Source organism: Pongo pygmaeus, chromosome 10, assembly GCF_028885625.2.
Source record: "Pongo pygmaeus isolate AG05252 chromosome 10, NHGRI_mPonPyg2-v2.0_pri, whole genome shotgun sequence".
NCBI lineage: Eukaryota > Metazoa > Chordata > Mammalia > Primates > Hominidae > Pongo > Pongo pygmaeus.
In genome coordinates, this window is record NC_072383.2 from 36,184,063 (window position 1) to 36,198,141 (window position 14,079).

At 34.5% G+C, this 14,079-nt stretch overlaps 1 protein-coding gene across 2 annotated transcripts in view; it reads right to left on the reverse strand.

Moving 5' to 3' along the window:
- CPNE8 (copine 8) overlaps nucleotides 1-14,079 on the reverse strand; it is a 264,159-nt gene that overhangs the window by 104,469 nt on the left and 145,611 nt on the right. For both annotated transcript variants that reach the window (XM_054443312.2, XM_063672626.1), the window contains 2 exons: nucleotides 11,185-11,289; nucleotides 9,906-9,947 (listed from right to left, as the gene is read on the reverse strand). In XM_054443312.2, coding sequence (XP_054299287.1) covers nucleotides 9,906-9,947; nucleotides 11,185-11,289 — 147 coding nt within the window. The remainder of the gene's footprint in view (nucleotides 1-9,905; nucleotides 9,948-11,184; nucleotides 11,290-14,079) is intronic.

Genomic DNA, 14,079 nt, shown 5'->3' on the forward strand with positions numbered 1-14,079 from the left:
AGCTGTATTTATCCAATGCCTATATCCCAATTGTATCTAGGAAGTAACTAACTTGTTTTTGATTTTATAGGCTCATAGGCAGAAGGGACTTGCCTTGTCTCAGATGAGACTTTGGACTGTGGACTTTTGAGTTAATGCTGAAATGAGTGAAGACTTTGGGGGACTGTTGGGAGGGCATGATTGGTTTTGAAATGTGAGGATATGAGATTTGGGAGGGTCCAGGGGCAGAATGATATGGTTTGGCTGTGTCCCCACCCAAATCTCATCTTGAATTCCCACGTGTTGTGGGAGGGACCTGGTGGGAGGTAACTGAATCCTGGGGGCAGGTCTTTCCCATGCTGTTCTCCTGATATTAAATAATTCTTATGAGATCTGATGGTTTTGAAAAATGGGAGTCTCCCTGCAAAAGTTATCTCTTTGCCTGCTGTCATCCGTATAAGATGTGACTTGTTCCTCCTTGCCTTCTGCCATGATTGTGAGGCTTCCCCAGACACTTGGAACTGTATGTCCAGTTAAACCTCTTTCTTTTGTAATTGACCAGTCTTGGGTATGTCTTTATCAGCAGTGTGAAAACAGACTAATACAGTAAATTCTCAGGTATGTCTTTATCAGCAGCATGAAAATGGACTAATATTCTAGTAAATTTCATTTTTAAAATATTTATTCACCTTTTTTAAAAAAATTGTTAAAGTCTTTGCCCCTTTGTTACTAGGTATGGGCATCTTCTTATTATTGTACTAGAGCTCTTTATATATTAAAGTAATCTCATTTCACTATATATGTTGCAATTTATTTTCTAATCATCTTTTAACTTTTTGTTGTACGATATTTTTACCTATAAAGCTTGATGTATTTAAATCTATGGACTTCACATAGCAATTCTCAGCTTGAGTTGCTGTGGGATGCTGAGTTAGAAAGCTAGGAATGTTGATACTACATTATGCCTACAGGCCAAATTAAAAACTAGTACTTTCAGATAACTTGAGTTCATTTTCAGTGATAGAGTTAATCCTAATTCAGCAATAGTGGCACTGGAGATAAAAAAATATATATTTATTTTGGAAAGTTGGATTTATAACTCAGATGTTTTTGACAGACATGTATAAAAACTCAGGTCCACCCACTTGCCCTCACTCCAGAGCTTCCTATTTTGTCTAATTCACAGTAGTCCCTTATAATATAACTTTTTACCATTTCTATTATTCAGGCTATCTTTACTTCTGATTTATTCTCTTTTTCACCAGGCTGCATTGTAAAAACTTTTTCTACTGCTATGCTGCTCTCTGTACTATTCTTTTCTTTCAGTATCTGTTTACTTTTAAAAAATTCATCCTCAGTATTTTGTTGTATAAATTGTGATACTGTTGCAAAATAAATTTGGCCTGGTAACAAATATTTATACTCTTTTCATAAACATCTGCGTTTATTCCATCTTTTCATGTCATAAAACTATAAATAATTGCATAGTTAACTTCAGGAAATTCATTCATTCTAGTGACAATGGAGGCAACATTCAATTATTTATTTCTAACAGATGCAAGAGTTGGCAACTGATTGGATTTAATGGATGACAGTAAGGGCAGGGTTAATATGACTACGATCTCTCCAGTCTGCAAGGTTGGGGTTGTAGTAATGTCTAGGCCTTACATTCAAGGGGTGTAAATCAATAAAGCCAAAGTAAATATAAAAATACAAAGATATCTATCTACCTTCCCACTGATAATTAGTCACTGCTCACCATTTTCTGTGTGCCTAGCTACTACCTCAGCTTCCCAGAACCTTCCCCTGGACTCCCTGGGCCACCCCATAATTCAGCAATTAAAAAGCTGGCTCTGGCAAAGAAAAGGCCTCCCAGGACCCTATTCCCATTGTACAGCTCCCATCTATTTTGATGGCAGATAAATATTTTCAATACCACCTCTGGTAACCTCACAACAGAATAAAACTTGAGAGAGAAAAGGCAGATTTAGTGGTGAAATTAATATAACTCATTCAGTATCAAATATCAAGAAATATGCTCAATCTGTTCTTGGTAAACAAAGAGTTAACTCTAAAGGCCTCTTCTAGCCATAAGATTCTAATATCACCTTATACCAGAATTAGAATTTAATTTGTATTCCAAATTTGACTGATGACATTCTAATGGAGTTGAATTTAAATAGTAAGGTGATTAAAAATAAAAATTTAAAATATAAATGTATTTGATGATTTGAACTTGATAATTCTCCTGTTGGTGAACATTATCAGCATTTAGATATGGAATAAAGCAGAAAAAGTAATTAATCTGAATGACAAGAAAGATGATAGATTCCTGAATATAAAATCTAAGGTACCTGCAAATTGTGAAAACAAGACTAAGAAAATGACATCTAAATTAATTACTCACTATCTGAAGTTTCACCAGAGAAATAAAAGCTCTAATATTATTTAAGGTAATTTCATAATTTAAAATAAAGGGGATATAAGTACTGATGGAGGACTGAGTGTTGATATAGAAAAATATCAGAGCTGGCAGGGTGTAGTGGCTCATGCCTGTAATCTCAGCACTTTGGGAGGCCGAGACGGGTGGATCACTTGAGCTCAGGAGTTCGAGACAAGCCTGGTCAACATGGTGAAACCCCGTCTCTAATAAAAATACAAAAATTAGCCAGGCATGGTGGTAGACACCAGTAATCCCAGCAACTCAGGAGGCTGAGACAGGAGAATCACCTGAACCCAGGCAGCAGAGGTTGCAGTGAGCTGAGATCACAACACTGCTCTCCAGCCTGGGTGACAGAGTGAGACTCCATCTCAGAAAAAAAAAAAAAAAAAAAAAAGAAAGCAAGAAAAAGAAAGATATCAGAGCTCTATTTTAAGTCCTCTCTTCTGTATTACTGAAGTAACATAGCAACAAGCTACTACATTAAAGCCACTATAATCTACACTGTGAGGAATAATATGACAAAACACAGTTCTTGATTTCAGGTAGTTTGTAATTACAGAAGTCTCCCCTACCCCTGCCCCCTTAACCATGGTTTTACTTTTTGTGGTTTCAGGTACCTGCTGTCAACTACGACCTGTAAGTTAGGTGAGTACAGTACAATAAGATATTTTGAGACAGACCACATTCACATAATTTGTATTAGAGTATATTATAATTGTTCTATATTATTATTATTGTTCACCTCTTACTGTGCCTAAGGTAAAAATTAAACTTTAATGTCAGTATGTACGTAAAAGAAAAAATAGAGCTATATAAAGAGTTCCATACTATTCATGGTTTCAGGCACCCACTGGGGGTCTTGGAACATATTCCCCCAGAGATAAGAGAGGATTACTGTGATATCAAGGAGAAGGCAGAAACAAATAACTTCAATATAAGTCATAATGTGTTAGATATGCTGATAAACATTCCAAAGTGGCAAAGTAAACACAAAAGAGAGAGGGATTAAATGACTTTCAATGTACAAGGCAAACCTTCATACAAATGACAGCATTGAAATCGGACCCGAACAGAATATCAACAGGCAAAATGAACACAGAAGGGCTTTCCAAATGGTGAGGCCAAGCAAATATGTGGGATAGAAGAGCACAGGACAAACACCAAAACTGTATAGTGAAACTGGCTGAAATACCACTTTCAAAAATCCTGCAAAGATCTTCTAGTAAAGGGCTGGTGTTAAATGTTTATATAATTTTCTTAAAAATGTTATTGAAATGAGAAAAAGCCTTTTCCTCTGAAACATTATCTGAAAGAATCCCAGACTATTCAAGGTAGGCAGGTGGATATATATTTAAAAAACACATTAAATAAAATTAAAATATTGTTGTATAAAGATTGAAGTTTTTAGTTAAGTCATATTACCTGGCAAAATGTTGAACACATAATGAGTGCTCAATAACAATTTCTTCATAAATTAATTAATATAATTTCTATTGAGTCATAAATAAATGAAGATGTACAGAAGTTAAAAATTGATTACCACTTCAGGTATAGTAGATACATATAGAATTAAATCAGTCTTTTTTGAGAACAACAATTACAGATTGAAGTGAAATGGGACAAAAAATTCACAAGCTACAGTTGAGAAAAATCATGACCTATATTTTTAGCAGCTGGAAGACTAGATATGTCAATGAATCACATATAGATTATGAAATTCCATTTATCAACATTTTAAGTCTGAAAGAAGTGATATGTAAGGGAACAAGAAAAAGAGGCTGAAACTTGCCTATTAAATACAGGTTTAGGATATTCAGGGTTAACTGCAAGCAAATTGTAGGTTACCATTAAGGGAAGATTCTACAGAGTAAGTAAGGAAACAAAATAAATAAGAAAAATATAAAAGGTTTACAAATGCTTCTTCTAAATGAGTTCTAATGTTTTAGACAACTCACAAGTACATTTCAGCAATAGGCAAGGAAGCACTTGGTCATGATGATGCATAATCCCAGAATGAAAACATCAAATGCATTGATCAAATATTATCTTCTAAGGTAACAACAGAAAATGACAGCATTTGTATGGCATTTGCAGACAAACGAAGTTTGCATTTAATTATATAAATATCATTATTGAAATGACTACATTTGATAAAATACAGAGTGGTAAAAATGAAACTTTTACTCTGTCTGTTCACAAGCGGGGATTTTATGATGGACAGTTCACTAACTCAGCCTTTTCGTCAAAGCATCATTTTTCTGGTAGGCAGCAATCTACTTGGTGGCCCATTTACAATCAGTCCCACATCACAACCACATGGTATTAATGCAGCACTGTTCCACTAATGCTCCCTGAATTTTAATTTAAGCTACAAATTCAGCTGAAAAAACTTCAAGCAATTGAAGCTTTTCAAGGATACCACTACTGATTGCTTTGCAACCAGCACAAGGCAGTTCCTCAGCACTTTAGCTTTTCAATTGTTAAAGTGAGCTTTAAATATTATTCCTTCACATCTTTTAAAGCAATAGTGATCCACCCATCTCAAAAAAAAAAAGAAAAAAAAATAGTGAGAAGTATAGGAATGATTTTAACATTGTGGTTTAACTTGTTGAAAATTAAACACATGTCAACTGATTATTAATACCAAGGTCAAGCAATGCCTCTAACTCTCAGACCGTTGTAAATGTGTTTCAATAAAAAGAACAGGTAACTATATTTCTTCTATTCTACATTAGCTCAAGATACCTAATTTAATGTCAACTGGTTACATGCTCAACAGCATTACCACATTACCGCATTTTTGTATGCTTCATAGATTTGTGAGGTGTTTCTTATAGAATCAATTTCAGTTGATGAATTTAGTAAAAAATGCCACCAGAATTCTGACGCAGGAGGACACCAGTCCCTGAAGTGCCCAATCTGTGAATATCATTACCACAATTGTCTGAAATACTCTAGCTAGTAAAACAAAATGTGATTGTAAGCAAGTAAAGCATTTTCCCACTTTTTTTTTTTTTTTTTTTTTAAGACAGGCGTCTCACTCTGTCACTCAGGCTAGAAAGCAGTAGCATGATCATTGCTGACTGAAGCCTCAACATCCTGGGCTCAAGCCATCTTCCTGCCTCAGTCTCCCGAGTAGCGAGGACTACAGGCACATGCCACCATGCCCAGCTAATGTTTTTATTATTTTCATAGAGACAGGGTCTCGTTTTATTGCTCTGGCTGCCACTTTAATATCTGACTGACATATTCTCTCTAGATTGAAAGAGCACATTGCCTTATTGGTTTTTTATGAGTAAATTTACATACAAAATAATACAGATATCTGACCAGCTTTTCCCCATTTTATAAGGAGTCGATTCTAGACTTCTACTAAATGCAGACAAACATTTCATCTGATATAAAGTTACTTATGATGCATATTACATGGACTTCATTAAAGTCTATGTAATACTAACCAATATGGCAGCCCCTAGCCACATGCTGCTATAACTTCAAATGTAGGTAGTCTGAATTGAGATGTGCTGTAAACATAAAATGTATACCACATTTCAAAGACTTAGTATTTTTAAAAAGTAAAAATCCTTCTTAGTAATTTTATATTGATTCTATATTAAAATGACAATATTCTGGAAACACGTGATTAAATAAAATATATTAGTACATTAATCTCACTGGTTTACTTTTACTTTGTAATGTTATCACTAGAAAATTTAAAATTATATATGTGACTTGCATTATATTTCCATTGTACAATGTTAGTCCAAGTTGTCAAAAAACATCCACTGAGCAAATAATGTTTTTTAATAAGAAGAATTAAAAGTTCTGGATCAACAAATAGGGTAAAAAATGACACATGTACAGGATTTAGGACAAATATTAATGACGACAGGAATACAAAAATAAGTAACAGGAAACAGTCTCTGTTGATCATTATGTCATGAAATATAATGGGTCCTATCATAGTCACTCTGATTTTTTTTAAAAATCTACATTGGGCAATTTTGTCGGATTAAAAAAACATGTAAAAAGTGTAATAACCATGTTATTAGACCACACATAATCATAAGCTTCATATCAATTTGTATAATAATCTACACAGTGATCATTATTATTAAATTATAAAATTAATATCTGGATTTTAAAAAACTTTTATGTATTATATTTTATTGGCGACTAATGCACTTTTCAAATTTCATACATAAGATATGTTATTGAATTAAAAGGGTTATCAAAATTATTTTAATTTTGCTTTTTATATGGCATCCACAAACTGATCATTTTGCTAACATTGAAAAAGGTTTCTTGGTGAAAATGTATTATATAGAATTATACACTAAATTTTCTACATTAAAATATAGATCTATTTTTGGATTAATAGAAGAGCACTTTACTCAAACATTAAAAAGGTATTAAACTTACAAAATTGCAATCCATTCCCCTAATTATTCTACTAATCATATTATTCATTTCCAAGGAATGTTTAAATTTCACCAAACAATTTTCCCCTCCCAATCTCACCCCTTTATTTTCAGTTTTTAACTCCTTAGACTTCTTTTGAACATGCTGTTAATGATGGTATAGTTAAGATGAGTATTTAAAAATGCATTAATATATCCTCCAGCACTGCCAATCTTCCCCCCAAGCAGTTGATGACCCAATGACAAAATATGCTTATCAAATCTCAATATCTAAATAGTTTCTTTGCTTGTAAATCTGATGTCTCAAAAGTAAATTACCATTTCTTGTTGAAAAATGTTTTTCCTATCTAATGGCGCAAATCATCTGTGAACAAACTCTCTCTTTCTCTCTCTCTCTCTATTCTTGCTCTTATTATAGCTCTCATTCGCTTAATCTAAGCCACCTCTTTTTTACATTTCACTGGTCATTTCAATGTCTATTAGGATTCTTTCAGGGTCTGTAATACTCATTTCTTTCTACCTAAACTTCTAGTTACATAAAAGCTGTTACCAAGAAATGCTTTACCCACTTTTCCAGACAATATACAATTTCAGATAATAAAAAAATTATGTTAGATTGTTTCTTAAATTTTCTTTATAGTCCTCATAACTATCACATTAAAGTAGCACAGAGTAAGTCCAATGTCCAGGTTGAAGCCTTTCTCTTAATGCCAGGAATTACGATTACAATGCTATAAAAAAGACAGTGCAATAGTTATGAATATACTATTGGAAGCTAACTGCCAGAGTTCAAGCCCTGGTTCCACCATTGATTAGTTTTGTGACTTTAGGCAAGTTACTTCTTTGCCTCAGTTTCTTTATCTGTAAATGGTAATTAATGTAGTACCTATCATTTATTGTGAAAATTAAATAAGGAATAACATTAAAAATGCTTAGAGAATACCTGGCATGTTAGAAACTTTCAATAAATCATATCCTGAATAGGAATGCTCAAAATGCTCAAGTCAGGAAAAAAGATAATTAAATTCCAAGGTAATTCTGATCTTCAAAGCTATTCAAAATTCTTGTGGCTCAGAAATAGATTGGAGACAATAGGAGAGTCACAGAAACTCATCATTTGAAGGAAGACAATACAATATCTATAATTTCAGCAAATTTAGGATTGAACGTCTACGGATGTGGATGAAACCTAAATTTATACCCCTTGTTTATTAGTGGTTAAATTAAAACCATTTCCCAAAGTTTTAAGCCATTTCTCATGTGCCCAAAAATACTCTTGTCTCTAATTCTAATGTAATATCACATACATTTCTGTTACATTAGGATTAGAGACAAGTTCTATTTAGAAATAACTCCAAAAACAGTTTTTATATTTTCACACTGAAAATCAGTCAGATTTGCTTCAGCCTCAAGGATCATGTTTATGTAAAATTACAGGAGCTCTCGCAGTGAGCTGCACTTTTTGTTTCTAAATGGGAAATGGGTTCAAAATTACTAGGGAAAAGCCACCACTTTTGCCTATTCACAATTAAAATATAAAATAGGGTATATAATACAGGGCATAAAGTCCTTTACTCAGATTGGTATTATTTCCTTTTCTATTATTCTGAGCAGCAAAACTCATTATCTCAGTGAATCAAGTTTAATAAAGCAATGGAGCATAACTCCCTATGGAAAAATAGAAGGTTTTCTGATAAGATTTCTCCAGAATGCACATAGAACTAAATAACACATTAACCAAACGAATACCTGGCAGAAATGTAAAGATCAGTAGCATAGCATGGATTATTATGAAGTTATCTCTAAGAGCAAACTTCAAATCAGTGTTATAACTCTCTTTCATAATAATGTTTGTGATACAACTTAAAGACTGAAATATTTGAGTCTTATATACTTATTTGGTAGCAGCTAAAGTGTGGAATAATAATCTCCACTTCTCTCCCCATCTTCTCTTATCACTTCTTGAAAGAAAAAAAAAATACTATTTGCATCAAATTCCAGGACACTTATTGCACAGTGTGTGTGAGTAAGCATATGGGCAAGTGTCATACACATGCTGGCATGTGGCTCTCCAACTGAGCAACTTTCTGCCTATGCAGCAGAAGGGAAGAGAAGGGGGTGTCCCCTCAGCACAGGCCAGCCTTCTTGAACTTGTTCCTGTATTCACAGGAGTGTTCAGGTATCCAGGCACTTTCATCCCTTTGGGGTTGGTTTCTGGCATGTACACGATGCAGAGAGAAAAGCATTATTTAGCTTTAACCTCATGTTTCAGCTCCATTTATCAGTGAGCTATGGATTTGAGTTTAGGACACACATCGACTGAAAAATTAAAAGTAACTTTTGCTTTCCCATTTATCATTCTCCTTTGATACCCGCATATTCAATCCTTTCAGGGAGCACCTAGAAAGGCAGTACTCTAGGGCAAAATGGGATTTGAGCATTTCTGGGTCCTTGGCTTAAGATCATTTTACAAACATCTCATCATCATCCTACGTAGATGACAGTAGAAACAAAATATGCTTAAAAAAGAAAAAAATGTGTTTCCTCTCTTTTAGTCTTTAATGTCTACTTTGATATGCAGAGGACTACAGTGATTGCAGAGCTCTGAACAACTATTTGGTCTGGCAATGACCAGACACAATTCTCGAGTTTTGTGGTGTGGTATATATATATATATGTATAGGCAGAGTTGGATGGTGAATGCAAAGCTTACTTGTGTTCCCTTGAACAGTAAGGGATATCAATGTTATAGAAATGTTCAGAGAAATTTTGAGATGCAGAAATTTGATACTCACTACAGCTATAAAACCAGACATCTATAATCATCAGATTCAAGTTGAAAATCTTTACTAAGTTACTGGAAATAAGAAAAACCTCTATTTTCATCTCGAGGTTGGAGAAAATATGCCCCTTCTTAAAATTTCATGTAGATGCATCAGTAACATTTGGAAAAACAAAACAAATATGCCATCTAAAAATTACAATTTAAAAATGTGGTCATTTCAATGTATGTGCCTCTTGATACACCCAGTTCAAGAATAAGAAGATAAGAACTGTCTTACCTTCCATCTCGATCCCAGTCATACACCTCTACTTTGATTGTTCTGTACATGAGAAAAACATACACATAAAGTTACTTAGTAAGATCAAAATAATGTATGGTTGAGAATTTAAAAATAAGTTGATTTTCTTAGATAAAACAATGTATGCTTGCAGATTTTACATATGAATTTGAAGTTAATTTTGCTAATTTCATTACTACAATCCAATTCACATCTTAAAAGAGGCTTCTAAAATCTTCATTGACTCCTTAAAGAGAGTAAGGAGAGTCTACAAGGGAAGCATGTGCAGTTTGATAGAGCTCCTCAAAGGGATGGTATGCACCCACTTCTCCACTCTTGAAAATTGCTGTCTTGGAGCAGTGTTTCTCAAACTCAGCAAAGATCAGAATCATATGGAGCACTTGTCAGAACATGGATTATTGGACCTCTCTCCTGGAGTTTCTGATTAAGCAGGTCTGTATTGGGGCTAGATAATTTGAATTTCTGTGAGATCACCAGGTGATGCTGACTGATGCTGCTAATGAGGAAGAACATTATGACTTTCTTAGGAACTTTTCTAAGAACTTTCTTAGGAAAAAATGAGTCCAGCTAAATAAAGATATGATCTTATTAAACGAAAAGAATGATAGTCAAGTGGCATGATAAATTTCAGAGTAAACTTAATAACATATTGATAATCAATAGTTCTATGATATGGGTTAATTAAACTATTTTTCTATCATATGTAACAAAATGAAGATTGAGATTTTTACTTTTCATTTGCTTTTCTTTTGGGATGGATGGGGTTTTTATATTATAAGCATACAATAAAGTTTCATAAGAAAAAAACTTTGATATTAAGAAATCTTCAGGTATATTGTGGGAAAATCCTCAGGACCACCTTACCCAGGTAATTGTGAAACATTAAAATCTCCTGTGCTACAACTATGGAACTTTTGTGAATCAGCAATCATGAGTTATGCCAAATAACATTTTCAAGAGTATTTCAGGGTTGATAATATGTCTAAGCATAGTGTTGCAACTTTCGTGTTTCTACTTGTTCCACTCTAGAAGGACTGTACCATAGAAAAGGCTTAGGGCAATGAAGGTTCTGAAACACTTTTGAATAATAAATTAAAATTTAAAACAAATATGCAATGTATTTTTGCATTTGCATATTTTCATTTTTGGAAAATAAGTTTAACCAAATTTTAATTAGCCAACTTATCCCACTTCCCCAAATCACCGTAGATTTTTTTAAAAGTTATTTGAAGATTTTTGAATAAACTATCCTTCTTACCTGTCATAGTCTCCATTACATAATGCTCTGACTGAGATCTTAAATGCTTGCCATACTGGATTTAGAGTGTTTTTGACAACTTCTGTCTTGTGACAAATTGTAAAACTGTAAAGAAAAAGTTTTCAGTTATTTGCATGCTTTGACTATTTTAATAGATCTATTGTTTTAGTAGCCATTCCTCTGCTTACTTTTTGTTCAGAATAGTCAGTTCCACTGTTGCTGCTACATCACTTCATGGAAAGAGATACGTGATTTTAAAACCTGAAAGATCACCTCACCATAATGTACTTTGCAATAAATTTACCAAAAGCAATCTGAAAGTTCAATAAATCCTAAAGTTGTTTTGTAAACAATCTCTGTAAAAATTGTGGTGACATGCTGATGGAGTGAAAAATATCCATAGGTCCCTAAGAATATGAAGATCACCAGCAACTTTGAGAAGAACAGCTTTGTTGGAATGTTGAGAAGAAAAACCTGGTTTTAAGAGTGGGTTTAAGAAAGAGAAGAGAAACTGAGGCACAGTGTGTGAACTTTTAGTCTAGCTGTGAAGAAAAAGAAAAAAATTAGGCTAATTTAAGGGAAAAGAAAGGATTAATCACAGGAAATGTTTTTGTTTTTCTTGTTTTTACTTTTAATTTTTGTTTTCAAGATGGAAGAGATAACAGCAAGGTTGTCTGGTAAAGGAAAAGATCTGGCAGAAAGGAAGCCACTTCTGATGCATGAGAGAAAGGTGGCAGCAATGTTTTTGTTTGTTTGTTTGTTTGTTTTTGAGACGGAGTCTCTGTCGCCCAGGCTGGAGTGCAGTGGCGTGATCTTGGCTCACTGCAACCTCTGCCGCCCGGGTTCATGCAATTCTCCTGCCTCAGCCTCCCGAGTAGCTGGGATTACAGGCACCTGCTGCTGCACCCAGCTAATTTTTGTATTTTTAGTACAGACGAGGTTGCACCATCTTGGCCCAGCTCGTCTTGAACTCCTGACCTCGTGATCCACCTGCCCCGCCCTCCCAAAGTGCTGGGATTACAGGCGTGAGCCACCATGCCCAGCTGGGAGCAATGTCTTTTAAGCAGGTGAGAGTAGATGGGATCCTGAGCATAAGTGGAGGAGCTGCCCTTGAGAGGCCAGATAGTCATTCTGCAAGAACATTCAGGAAGGCAGAGTATATGGGTTGATGTTGTGGTGGGATCATGAGGAAGCTCTCCAACTGCCACCATTTTCTTATGAAAGAGGATGCATGACAATGAGCAAAGAAGGAGGATGAGACATAAGTGATAAAGTGTCTGGGATAAAGAAAATGTTCATAGATTAGGAAAAAGGAGTAGAATTCCTTGGGAGCCCCAAGGGCCCATTTAAGTTTAACATCACATCATGAATCTATAGAAAGACCACTCAGTGTGTGGGTTCTTTCTTTATCTAAACTATTGGTTCTATATATCTAAAGAATTCCTAAGGGAAGGAAGACAGCAATTCACAATATGGGGCAGAATTCACGAAGCCTTAAGCTTGGTTTTCTGATTCAAATTCCAGTGTCATTTCCACAAAACTATTCAATCTTAAGACATCAATCAGCTCCTGGAAATGTTCTTCCTTCATGTGAATTTATGCAGCAGTTTCTGAGCTAGACGCATTCAAAGTGATCTTCACTGAAACAATACATAAACCTTCATCAAGACCTTAGTCATGAAGGGTTTCAAATGCAATTATCTAACAGTAATGACACATGAAAATATTAACAAATAGCATAGTGAATATACAGCCCCTAACCCCCATGATGAAATATCCCCCCTTTGATAAGTCTTCAAGTTCATTTTCCTACTCTCAAACAAGAGGGATTTGTTTCTATTAAGAGATAAGATAGAAACATAATACTTTATGAAAGGATCAAGTTTTTATTACAAGACTTACGGCATCCGTGCCTTCTCCTTCCAGGCAGTATCCTCACCCATCTATGGAAACTCGTGTCATTAAATTGACAGAGCCCAGGAAAATGTATCTGTGGTCAAATGTTCTCAGAGCTGACTCACCTGAAGCAATTTAGGAGTCAATGGGGGAAAAGGCATTACAAGTAAGACAGAGGGCCAGACAGAGAAGACTCTTGAAGGGCAATGAAGATGTCTTAAAGCAGAAGAAGAAAATCAAAGTGGATAGGGCAAGTTAGGGGAGGGCTGTAGGGGCTCAGAACACAGAGAAAAGGCAAGGTACCAAAAATTGTTAAGAAAAATTCATAGAAAACAAATTACAGAGGGAAGGCAGAGCTGTATGTTGGTTTGTTTCAGAAACAATATATTCATTAAGATATATTCATAAAAATAAAATACATTCTTAAAGATCTGCAAAGGGAATTTCTTCTCTTGTATCATATTCTAATATATAGCAAGTCTTTAGTATGGTGATAGATATAGATAGCTAAATAGATGATATCTAGATAGATGACAGGAAGAGAGAGAGAAAGAGAGAAAAAGAAAGACAGAGAGAGAGAGACCAGACTGAGAAACCAACTGACCATCTTCAGACCAACATGTTCAACTATCTACTGACTTTTTGGCCTCTTTGCTTATGGTTAAATCAAAATTTCTCTTATATTCCTAGTGTCACCAGCTGCAGTAATTAAACACTTTTGACACTTGAAACATTTCCTCTGAGGGAAGGCATGCCCTTCTTACTGAGATATTTATGAGGCAGGTAGTCATTTGTTGCCTATTAATCATTCTCATTTCTAATGTATTAGATATCATATATACAGGAAAACCTCACTGATAAGAATTCCAGTGCTGGTGTAACTCATAAAAATTCTGCCAGGAGTCCAATGTAGCTTTTCCTAACATTCAGAAGTATTTCCATATAAATATAATGTGTGTGTTACAAATAGGATTATAAAAATATATTTTTATTGAATAA